Source organism: Sus scrofa, chromosome 10 (genome assembly GCF_054392235.1).
Source record: "Sus scrofa isolate SSC_HxYL_T2T_F1_AM1 chromosome 10, Sscrofa_HxYL_maternal_Yorkshire_Landrace_v2.0, whole genome shotgun sequence".
Classification (NCBI taxonomy): domain Eukaryota; kingdom Metazoa; phylum Chordata; class Mammalia; order Artiodactyla; family Suidae; genus Sus; species Sus scrofa.
Genome location: NC_139392.1, coordinates 13,813,384 through 13,825,576, shown reverse-complemented (window position 1 = coordinate 13,825,576; position 12,193 = coordinate 13,813,384). Strand labels below are relative to the sequence as shown.

General features: G+C 52.5%; 2 protein-coding genes across 2 annotated transcripts in view; one reads left to right on the top strand and one right to left on the bottom strand.

Moving 5' to 3' along the window:
* DISP1 (dispatched RND transporter family member 1) overlaps nucleotides 1-12,193 on the bottom strand; it is a 1,033,384-nt gene that overhangs the window by 405,909 nt on the left and 615,282 nt on the right. The window lies entirely within an intron of this gene.
* The window catches only part of LOC110255736 (uncharacterized), a 230,729-nt gene that overhangs the window by 9,114 nt on the left and 209,422 nt on the right, over nucleotides 1-12,193 (top strand). The window contains exon 3 of the mRNA XM_021065090.2: nucleotides 8,560-8,702. Coding sequence (XP_020920749.2) covers nucleotides 8,560-8,702 — 143 coding nt within the window. The remainder of the gene's footprint in view (nucleotides 1-8,559; nucleotides 8,703-12,193) is intronic.

Here is a 12,193-nt window from a genome sequence, read left to right as displayed (position 1 = left end):
ACGACCTCCAAGTCTACGGGGAGTTGGGTCTGACGATAGAAACACAGAACGGGGGAGTCTTAGTGCCATGAGCCTCAGTTCTGGCTGCGCATTGGGCTACCTGGGGACTTAAAAATGTTACTTCCCAGGACCCAGAGAGTCTGGATGAATTGGTTCAGGTTGTGGCCCGGGCACTCCTTTCTTTGTGCTCCCCCTGTGATTTTAGTGTGTGGTGGGGTTGAAAACCTCATCTAACTCATTCTCTTTATCTTGCAGATGAATAAACTATCTTTGAGAGCTTAAATAACTGACCCCAAATAAAGGCCATACAGTCAATTATTGGCCACTGAACTCAGACCCAGGCTCTTCCCTGGAGCAAAATCTCTGCCCTAACACTTTGGATTGATTTTTTTTTTCTTTCTTTTTCTTTTTTTTAAAATTCAGTCTTTTTAGGGCCGTTTTGGTGGCATATGGAAGTTCCCAGGCTAGAGGCTGAATTGGAGCTGCAGCTGCCAGCCTATGTCACAGCCACAGCACCAGGTCCAAGCTGTGTCTGCTGGATCCTTAACCCATGACCGAGGCCAGGAGTCGAACCTGCGTCCTCATGGATACTAGTCGGGTTCATTACCACTGAGCCACGAGGGGAGCTCCCTGTATTGATCCTTTTACAGAGAGGAGCTACAGTGTTTATGTCTTTAAGCTGAAATCTGGATGTATTATTTGAATAGCGCTAGCATATTCTAGAAGGGCTGTGAAGAAGCAAGACTGTTCCAGAAACGTTGGTGATCTATGGCCCCAGGATCTGGAGGTGGTGAAGAGCTAGGTTTTGGAGTCACAGGAGCCTGGTTTTAAATGGTGACTTTGCCACTACCGGCTATGTGACCTTGGCCTGTTACCTAACATCTCTGAGCCTCATTTTATCTGTAATGAAAGTGTTTCTTTCCTTAGAGAGTCAACGCAGACTGGTTTCTTGGTTTTGAAGATTACATAAGATAAACTCATAGGGCTCGTAGCATGTAATTTTTGCCTTTTATTCTATTTTATTTTCGTGTCTATTTTATTTTAGTGTATGGCTGCACCCATGGCATGTGCATGTTCCCGGGACAGGGACTGAATCCGAACCGCAGTTACAACTTACAAAGTTAAAGTGGGATCCTTTAACCCACTGCCCTGGCCAAGGGTCACACCTGTACCTCTGCAGTGACCCGAGCTGCTGTAGTCAGATCTTAACTCATTGTGCCCCAGTGGAACTCCTGATTCGTGCCTTTTAAATGGTAGCAGGAGCAGTAGTTGTTATCACTAGTAGTATTTTTATTTTTACATTTCTGTGTACCTGCCTTCTAGAAGAGTGGGTCTCAACCAGTGCTGGGTTTGGACCCCCAGGGAACATTTGGCGGGGCCTGGAGCTATTCCGATCGTCTTCATGGGGAGAGGGACGCTACTGCCACCTAGTGGGTAGAGACCAGGTTCGCTGCTGACCATTCCTAGTGTACAGGACGGAGCCCCCCCAGCCCATTCAACCCAGTGGTACCAAGATGGAGAGACCCTACTCTGGATATCTGAAAAGAATTAGGAGCTTGAAGGTCAGAACTGTTGGATGGTGTTGGGGTGATGGATTTGGTTCTTGCACTGGCAAAGAGGCACTGAGTTTAGGGGGCTGTGGGCAGTCCCACATCTACCCTCACTGCTGCAGAGGAAGTGAGTTCTTGTGGGAACCTGCATCTAATAACGCTGATGGAGTTCCCATTGTGGCTCGTGGGGTAACGAACCCGACGAGTATCTGCAAGGATGTGGGTTTGATCCCTGGCCCCACTCAGTGGGTTAAGGATCCCACGTTGCTGTGGTGGGGTGTAGGCAGGCAGCTGCAGTTCTGATCTGACCCCTAGCCTGGGAACCTCCCTATGCCGCAGGTGCGGCCCTAAAACAAAATACTAATAACCCTGAGATTCCCCCCTGCGACCTACACCACAGCTCACGCAGGAGCTGGATCCTTAACCCACGGAGGGAGGGCGGGGATTGAACCTGTATTCTCATGGATACTGGTTTTGTTAGCACAACGGAAACCCCCCACACTGAGATCTATACCCCTTAAGGGTGCTGTGAGGATAAGCCTGCCCCGAGAGCGTAGAGACGCTGGTACGAAAGGCTAAATAAAGCCAAGACGATTGCATCAGGTCCCGCGGGAGGGCTGCCTTCCTGCGCGGTGGTGTTCTGGGCACCTGGGCGTTGCATGAGCCCTCGTCTCTCATGAGCTCATCGTTTATAAATGACAGCCACCCAAGTTGGAAAGTATGACCCCCCCCCCCCCGGGTTGGCAAGTGGAAAACTTACTCAGCTTTCTTGCTGGAGCCTCGTGTCTTAACTTATTTATCTTAAAAATAAGACGAATATACTGCTGCAGGCAAGCTCCGTTATGTGAGAAGAGAAAAATGCGTGTAAGAAGTTCTTGAGAGCGCAAACTTTGTCAAGGTTACCGCTGTTATTTCTTTTGGTTGCGGTGGAGCAAGTGGACACTAGGTGGCGCTACGTTCTCGCGCGAGAGGAAGCTCTGCCTTGGGTGTAAGTTATCACTGTCGGTCCTGGAGCACACGCACCCCAGAGTGAAAAATATAGTAACAGGCAAGATTTAGTTCTTAAAATAAGTCAGCGGCCCAGTGAAGCAAATACAGCCATGGCAGGTACATTTTTTTGCTTCAACTGATGGAGAAGGGCATTTATTGCCTACAGGCATCTGGCTACAGATATCAAATGATAAAAACACGCAATGTAATGAAACCTCGCAGCAGGCCTGGCCTCAGGAGAGAATGGGAGGCAGCTGGGCCCAGCCATGGGCCCGGGATCTGGCACGGATGTTCTTCTGCCGTGACGGTTTCATAAATGCGCAGTTGTCCTGCAAAGACCGTTCCCATCGTCTGTTGGCTCTTCCCCGCACCTCGCCACGTCTCTGAGCCTCAGTGTTTCACCAGTTAGAATAGGGATGGCTTTCCTCGCCGGGGTCCTTGTTAGAGGGTGAGCAGAGTGACGATCACACCAAGAGAGGAAGTCGGGTTGCATGTTGTCATGGTGATGGGGCCAGACTACTCCCCAGCCCCTCCGCCGGCACCCCCCCCCCCCCTGCCCCGCCCCGGCCTCTAACGCCACTGCAAGGGGATTTTTGAATTTCCTGGCCCTCAGGCAAGTTCACAATCCTCTCGCCACTCTTCTCCACACTCTGTAGACTCTACTGCAAAGTGCTTCCCAGGTGGGTTTAGAAAGGGAGGTACAGGGGTAAAAGGGTGGCTTCAGGCCCAACAGTCCTGTTTTCCAGCTCTGCCACCAGCTAGCCCTTTGACCTTGGAAATGACCTTCCACCGAAGCCTTAGCGCTCTGCGCTCACCTGTAAAATAGGGATGCAAAGGGCAGGGTGTTTGCCAGAGGGGCTGAACATCTCTGAGTGAATGCGCACCAATCAGAACCCCAGAAGTTTGCAGATCCAGCGGCCAGACGGCAGAGGGGGGGAGTTCGGCCCAGCGGAGGGGCCTCGGATGGAGGTGGGCCCCGCCAGTCCCACCAGTCCTTTCGTTTTGCTTGGGTCAGCCCAGCCCTGGTCCCTCCCGAGCTTTGTAAACTTTTACCATCCACTCTCTGCCGTTTTCCTCCAGGTACTGCTGGCTCCTGGATGGAGGGACAGGGCAGGGTGGCACCTTAGGGACACCAGCTTCCTCAGTTAGTGTTCAGGGCACCTGCAAGGTCGTTTCATCCCAGGAAACCAAGATGAATCACTGGCAAGTTCTGGGTGGGGGTGGGGGGTATGGTAGAGATGGGGGGGGTGTTACCTCTCACCTCTGATGGAGCAGGGGGGTGGGAGATGCAGCAGCCCCCTGGGAACAGCGGAGGTACTCCTTTGTCTCGAATTAGAAAGTGTCTAGAAGCTGCTCCTTAAAGGCTATGCAGCGCCTTCTTGGGTCATCAGTGGTGCTTCAAAGGAAAGGCAGATACACACCTGTTCTCCAGGCAGATCAGGGCTTTATTTTTGTCCAGAGTTGTACCTCATGTTATAAACAGCATGGGCTCATTGGGTGCCACAGGGTGGCTGTCCTCATGGCCAGTTTAAGACATTTGTCAACATGGAAGGGGCCTGTGAGCCTCCGGCCTGGGCTGGTCCCTGTTGTCCCCCAGTCAGGGGGAAGGCCAGGTGGTTCAGGACAGGCCAGTGCCCTCACCACTGGGCTCTGAAACTAGGGCTGTCTGGGCCAGTGACTTTTTAGGGCTTGACATTCCCCTTCCTGCCAATGTGACAAACTGGTGGATCATCTCCAGCTCCCCGCCGAGGTCCAACCTTTGGGATGCAAATGGTTCTTGAAATAACTCTGATCTTGAACTTGCTGGCATCTGGTCATCTCCCAGACCTCAATTCCCATCCCCCCCTCCTTAGAGTCAAAGAGCACCTCATCTCCTGGAGTAGGACCATCAAGCTTTGGAAGGTGAAGTGCGTTTTCCAGCCTTGCCTGTCCCCTCCCAGGTCATTCTAGGTTGTCAGTTTCAGGGAGGGTGGCCGGGCCAGGGAACTGACATTGGGGAGGGCACCCTGCGTCTTAGGTGCGTTATATACATTTATCTCACTTGTTACTCACCACCACTCTGCCCAGAAGCAGTAACTAGCCGTGACTTAGCCATCTCTTCAAGGATGACCTTGTCTCGCTCATCATGCAGCTTGAAAACGGTGTGATTGCATTTTAAGCTCAGATCTGAACTCTTCCCAGTGTGTCGTACTGTTGGTTTATGCCTCAATCAACACATGCTTATTTAAGTATCTTTTCTGCCAAAAGTATCTTTTCTGCCCTGGGGAGTTCCCTGGTGGCTCAGTGGGTTAAGGATCCAGCGTTGTCACTGCAGTCACGAGGATCACCACTGTGGCGTGGGTATGATCCTTGACCTGGGAACTTCTGAATGCCTTGGGACCAGCAAAAAACAAAAACAAAAACAAAAAAACTGCCCTGGGTAAGAGCAGGGAACTTATGGCCATGGTTCTTGCCCTTAGGGACTGAGATAGAATTGCGAAGGAAGACGTAACAGATGGAAGTTGATGAACAGTGTGAAGAAGCATCACAGGTGCCCAGTAAGTGCAGAGGAACTGCTCAGCCTGCAGGAGTGACTCTCAGTCGAGGGGAGAAAGGGAGACGAGTTCCTTCTTGAATATGAGTGAGGCTGGGGTGGGGCCAGAGAGCCCGGCTCTTCCTGAAGCAGATGTGCGTGGTGTGTTCTGAGAGCAGTGCTGTCCCACGATGGACACAGAGGTGGCAGAGTCAGGAAGGTGGGGGCAGGGGGCCATGCCAGGTTCTGCAATTTAGACTTCGCGCTGAAGGCAGTGGGGACCCTGTCACTGTTCTCCAGGTGGTGTGTGCAGTAGGCAATGGTTTGAGGAAAGTCAGACTTTCAGAAATATTAAAGCAGAAACAAAGGGTAGAAAGGGATTAGGGAGATGATGGACCAGGGAGGAAGGAGGAGCTTAGAAGCTCGTCCTTTGCCCACCGTGTACCAAGTAATATGCTAAGAAACTAATTAAAAAAATTTTTTTTATTTGAGTGTAGTTTTTTATTCAAGTGTCAATTTCTGCTGTACAGCAAAGTGACCCAGTCACACATCTCTACACACTCGTTCTTTCCTCACATCCACCAAGTTCCATCCTAGGAGACTAGATGTAGTTCCCTGAGCTGTACGGCAGGACCTCATTGCTTGTCGACTCCAAATGCAAGAGTTTGCATCTACGACCCCCAGACTCCCTGTCCATCCCGCTCCTTCCGCCTCCCCCGTGGCCACCGCAAGTCTGTTCTCCACGTCTGTGAGTCTGAGAAACTATCATTTCTTACTGTCAGCCTGTCCCTCTAAGACAAATATTATTACGCCAGGTTTATCCAAGTGGCACTGCTGTTCAACAAATCTGTTTTCTCTTCTAGAATCACAGCTAGCCTAAAATCGCCAGTTTCTCTTGCAATCAGGTGTGGTCACGTGTGTCACTGCCAGGCTGGCCTGTCCACACTTCTTGGGAAATTGTCTGCTTTCCTCTCTTTCCTTGTCGGTCGGGCTGGGTGGGCGTTGATGATCGGGTGTCTGCTGTATAAGAATTTGTCTGGCCTTTGTCCCAGGTTCCTAGGAAGGAGCTTTTGTCTTTGTGCTTCATGCTGGGCCCTGGAGCCACACCTGGGTTTGTGCTAAGGAGGTGACTCATGGTGGGCACCCAGACAGCTGTGGGTTGGTGGGTGGCCATGGGAAAGACCAACCCTGAGATCAAAGGATGGGAGCTTTGAGCCACGTGGTGTCAGCCTGGAGCCTGACGTCCTGACTTCTGGGGAAGGCATAGGGGTTGTGGATTGAGTTCAGTCTTGTGGCCAGTGACACCAGCGATCATTTGTATGTAAGGAAACCCCCAGAGACGCTCTGGACACTGAGGCCTGGATAAGTTTCCTGGTTGTGACCACCTGATGTGCCAGGAGGGTGACACCTCCTGATTCCCTGGGGAGAAGGCGTGGAGGCGCCACGTTTGAGGACCAGCCAAAGGAAGAGACAGACGTGGAGCCTCTGTTTCTGGGAGATGGCTGGGCGAGCAGCACCGATGCACTCACGGGCCTGCAGGCAAAAGGTGGGGAAGGGGAAGGCTGGGCACCGAGGGGCAGGGCGGGGGCGGGGGACACACATGTCCCAGGGGGGCTGAGGCCTGCTGTGTGGGCCCAGAGGGTGAGATGAAGAGAGGGCTGCCATGCACGGAGGAGGTACCGTTTCCTCCTGGGGCTCTTTCTCAGAGCACTTGGAAGTCGGACTCTGGTGGAGGAGGATGGTCGTGAACTTGTGGAAAGAAGACTTGCCTGGGGTCTTTTTTTTGCGGGGGAGGTAAGACCAATGGCATGCAGAGTTTCCTGGCCAGGTACTGAACCAGAGCCACAGCCATGACAATACCAGGTCCTTAACCCACTGAGCCACAAGGGGACTCCTTGCCGGGCTCTTGACCTGAAACAGCAGAGTCTAATGAACCAAGCTTTCCTCTTCCTCCCCCTTCTCTCCCCATCCCCTTCCAGGCTACCCCACCCTTTCTGGCCGGCTCACCTTCAAGTTTGAGGGGAGATCTGCATTTGGTTCCCACCCTCAAGACTGAGGTTTCCTGAGTTCAAAGGCTGAGGTTCTAATGCAGCTGCTTCGGGCCTCTGATGCTGGGCTGAGTGTGTGCGTCTTCGCTTGGGGAGGGGGCAGAGGCGCTGGGGCTCCTGCCAGGGTCCCATCTGTGCCTTTTCTCTTGCAGGCGTCCCATCTCTGTTTGGGGAATGTGGCAGGCCTGGGAGCTGAGGGGCAGCCACGGCCATCAGTGGGGGTATGTGTGTTGGGGACAGTTTCGGTGAGCACAGGTGTGTCCAAGGCTAAAACCAGCTTACAGCACTGAGTCAAACCTCCTGTGAGGAGAGTAAGAAATTTCAATGTAAGAGCAGAATTCCAGGAGTTCCCGTTGTGGCTCAGCGGGTTAAGAACCGGACTAATATCCATGAGGATGTGGATTCGATCCCTGGCCTCGCTCAGTGGGTTGAGGATCCTGTGTTGCCATGAGCTGTGGTGTAGGTCCCAGATGCGGCTCAGATCCTCCGTTGCTGTGGCTGTGGTGTAGGCCGGCAGTGGCAGCTCCCATTCGAACCCTAGCGCGAGTGCAGCCCTAAGAAGCAAAAAAATAAATTAATTAAAAAAAAAAAAAAGGAAAGAAAGGGGCCCCTGGGCAAAGGGAGGACGGTGCCCTTGACCTTGACTTTCTGGTTCCATTCATTTCTGCCATTTTGCAAAACAGCATTGAAAGCACAGTTTATGATCTTGAGGTTCTCTGCATTTTTTTAATGCTGAGTAACCCTTGGTGGCCTCGTCCCTGTCATAGCTCTGGTTGCAGAAATAAAGGATCTATGCAGGGGCGCCATGTTGTTTAAAAATAACAACTGAAAAATAGTCAAGAAACATTTTATTTTTTATTTTATTTAAAATTTTCTTTTCTTTGCGCCTGTGACATGCAGAAGTTCCTGGGCCAGGGAGTGAATCTGCACCACATCAGTAACCAGAGCCACAGCAGTGACAATGTTGAGTCCTTAACCACTGGTCCACCAGGGAACTCCTAAGAAACATTGCATATAATCCTTGAAATACGTCTTCCCTAAAAAGCCCTGCGTGGAGTCGTGAATGGCTATGGGAATCACACGTCTTCCTGCGTTACTAGGCCATCCGTTTTCATGGTTTTGACACTGGCTGGTCCCCTCTCCCCTATGACACGGTGTTCTTTCCGCCATGCCCGGGTGCTTCACATTTGTCATCCCACTCAGTCCCTCTGCCCTGTCCCCACCCCTGGACGCAGGTGGGTGTCTCTCCTGACTGTCAGGTGACAGGGGGGGCTCAGCGTTGGGGTGGCCTGTCCAGTGCAGTCAGAGCGAAGGCGCAGGAGTTAAGGGCCAGGCTGGGATTCGAGCCCCTGCCAGTCTGACTTGGAAAAGCCTCGCTCGTTCCATCACCCATGTCATCTTGCTGTGGCGTTGGTTCCTGTTTTAAAGGTCACCGACGCACGATATTCCATCTTTTCAGGTCAGGGGTGCCAGCATTCCCGGTTTGGCATTGAACCCTCGGACTCTGCAAACACCATTGAGGGGAAGCCCCCTTTTGCGCGTGCGCCGCGCCTCCTGCGGCCGGGAGCTAAGTCAGGCTGGCAGGGCCAGGTGGCACATAAGGTGAGTAATTGATTTTCTCCTTATGAATATTTATTTGAGTTTATTCTCCATCTGCTCTTCTTCTGTCACTGCCGAATGGCCACTGACCGGGAGCAAGCCTGTCCCTGTCCCCGCTGGAGGACCAGGGCTGAGTCGATGACCACCGGGAGGCCCGTCTGAGAGCACTGGGTACAATGGTCTGGGCTGGGGCCTTTCCAGGCTGCAAATCCTTAATTGCCCGGAGCTCTTTGGAGCTGTCCGGCTCGGCGGTCTGCACAGACCTGCAGGGCTGCTTGCAGGATGGGAGGCCGTTATGCCCTAGTTATGTGGCTGAGCCCCCAGCTCTTGGAAGGGGACCACTTGTGGGCCGCCGATAATAGCCTCTGATGGAGGGCAAGGCTGTAAAGTGCGGAGGGCTCATTCGTCTGGATGGATTGGGCTCAAATAATGTCACATTTTAGTCCCTTGTGTAAAATCTCGGCTAAGCACCAAATAGAAATGTCTCTTTGGGCCCATGGTAGCTGCTTCTTAGGGGAAGAGAAAATTGGTGATGCTCTTTTTACGGTGCAGGGTTCAAAAGTGACTAAGTTTGTGTGCATTGTAAATCAACTATGCGCCAATAAAATTCATTAAAAAAAAGAAAAAAGAATGAAAGAAAAAAAGAAGCAGGTTATTCAGTGAGGGGGGGGTCCAGGTGGGCCTGAAGAGCAGGGGTGGGGATCCCAAGGGCTGTCCTAAGCTGGGCCGAGACGGCCAGGCCTCTGTATTCCTGCCTGGATTGGTGACCGGGGGTGAGTCACGTTGACAAGAGGCCCTGGGTGAGGTGGCAGCTGAAGCCATCCGTGCAGGCTGATGGTGGAAGGCTGGCTGCTGAAGTCCTTCCCTGGAGGGGGCATGATAGAGGCTCGTTTCCAAATCCATCACAACCCCACCCCACGTTTGAGCGGTGAACAACTGCATCCACAGAGTGGGGCTTCTGAGCCGGTTCCCTCGATCCCTGGGTGGAAGGAAGAAAGGGAAAGAGGAACTGTTGCTTTTTTAGCATCCGTGTCTGCAAGAAATGATGCCCTTAATTGCATCCTTCCCCTTGGCTTCCTTTTTCTTGAGCCCTGGGTTGGAACTTGTTTCGAATGCTAAATAAAAGCTCTGCCTGGAGGAGTTCCTGTCATGGCAGCGGCTTAGAGACCCAACATTGTCTCTGTGAGGATTTGGGTTTGATCCCTGGCCTTGCTCAGTGGGTTCAGGATCTGGTGTTGCCGTGAGCTGCAGTGTAGCTCGCAGATGTGGCTCAGATCCCATGTAGCTGTGGTGTAGGCTGGTGGCTGTAGCTCTAATTCATCCCCTGGCCTGGGAACTTCCATAGGCTGCAGGCGCGGCCCTAAAAAGACAAAAAGAAAAAGGAAAATCCGTATCAGGGTGGTGTACGGTGATGACTCAACGGACTCGCTGACTGTGGAGGTCGGAGCTGCCGCTTAGACTCTCTGGGCTGGGCGAGTGTAACTTACTGAGCTGTTGTCCCCGCCTTGAGACTCACTGCGCCACAGCTTCGGGAGATGAATGCGTCCCTTCCCAGGTTTGTATCCACCTGGAGGTGGACTAGATGTTGTGATAGAGCCTTGAAGCCTCTGAACCTCTGCTACAGCGCTAAGCCTCAGCCTCTCGATGCACCAGCTGCCTTTGGGGTCTGCCAGTCGTGGTGACTTCCGTCTGCTTCTCCCCTGCTCCTGACCACCGCCCACCTCCTCCAGGCGCCTGAACCTGGGTGGGCTGCCTGAATCTGCAGGCCTTTTCTTTCCCACCAATGCCCTTCGGTCCGTCCCTGGAGGGGAATCTCTCACTTTTCGAAGGATAGGTCTGTAAAAGAAGCAGTATTTCCAGAGCAGTAAATCCTCGCTCTGTGTGTGGGCATGCGTGCGGGTGTGTCTGAAATCTTTGCAGAGGGGAGAACAGAGCCAATAGCGTTAAAGGGCCTTTGAATTTCTTTCTTTTCTTTCTTTTTTTTTTTTTTTTTTTGTCTTTTTGCCATTTCTTGGGCCGCTTCCTTGGCATATGGAGGTTCCTAGGCTAGGGGTCGAATCGGAGCTGTCGCTGCCAGCCTACGCCAGAGCCACAGCAATGCAGGATCTGAACCGCATCTGTGACCTACACCACAGCTCATGGCAATGCTGGATCCTTAACCCACTGAGCGAGGGCAGGGACAGAACCCGCAACCTCATGGTTCCTAGTCGGATTCGTTAACCACTGCGCCACGACGGGAACTCCAGGGCCTTTGAATTTCTGAAACGTCAAGAAAGCAAGAGGGAAGAGGACACTCAAGGAAGAGCAGCACCAGTAGCAGAGGATGTCACACACGTGGAATCTAAAATATGGCACCTACGACCCATCTACAAAGCAGACTCACAGACACAGAGAACAGCCTTTGGTTGCCGAGCTCGGGGGAGGGACTTTGGGGTGAGTAGATGCAAACTATGACGTTTAGAATGGATGAGCCATGAGGTCCTGCTGTACAGCACAGGGACCTCTGTCTAGTCTCTTGGGATAGAGCACGATGGATGATGGTATAAGAACCAGAATGTATATGTGTGTTTGACCCGATCACCTTGGTTCATAGCAGACATTGGCACAACACTGTAAATCCACTATAATGTAATTAAACAAAAAAAAGCAAAGCAAGAGGTGATTGAACTGCTGGCAGAAGGAGGATGGAGTTGAGGGGAGGGGTGTGCGGGGCAGGAAGGGTCCCCAGTTTGATTTGCACCCCAAGTATCTGCCTGATTCCGATTCTGGAGTAACCGACGGAGGTCAGAATGAGCCCCCCACCCCTCACAGTCTCTCTTTGGGGGAGGCGGGATGGAGGGACTCCTGGCCGTCCTTGTGTCTGAAGCTGCACACGCTGTGGCGGATCAGCCACTGGACTTGGTTTTCTTAGACACTGTGGTGTATTTCCTCTTTTCCGTCCAGAGGAAATGACCCAGAGAGAACTCTGGAGAAGCTTCTGAATCAAGTTCACTCTCCAGCCGGTTTTCTGCAGAGCTGTGAAGGGAAACAAAACCTTTCCAGCCGAGAACGCATGAGCTGCCCAACGCGTCCTGAGCGGAGCCCAGATGTGCGGGGATGGTAGCGCCGCTGGGCTGAAGTCCAGTTTGTTGGATCTGGTTCTTGTGGGTGTGAATGAGACTGGGTGCGTAGGGGACAAAGTTAACTCTGATGGAGGGGCCTCTGGGCGGCAGGGACACTCACGGGGCCACAGGATTGCCCGTGACTGAGCGTGGACCACGCCTGATTCCTCCCGGTCAAGGGACACGAACAATAGGGATGGCTGAAATCCGCTGCGAGGTCTTCAGTCTTATCTTAGCCTCTTCATCCCACCAGGGACTATGAGGAACGAGTCCCCAGGGGACCTCCATGGAGATCATGGGTCTGGCTGTTTAACTGGGTCCTGGGGAGACCCTGAGGTCTTAGACTCTGCAGAATCTGTATCCTTTTTCTTCTTCTTCTTTTTTTCTTTCTTT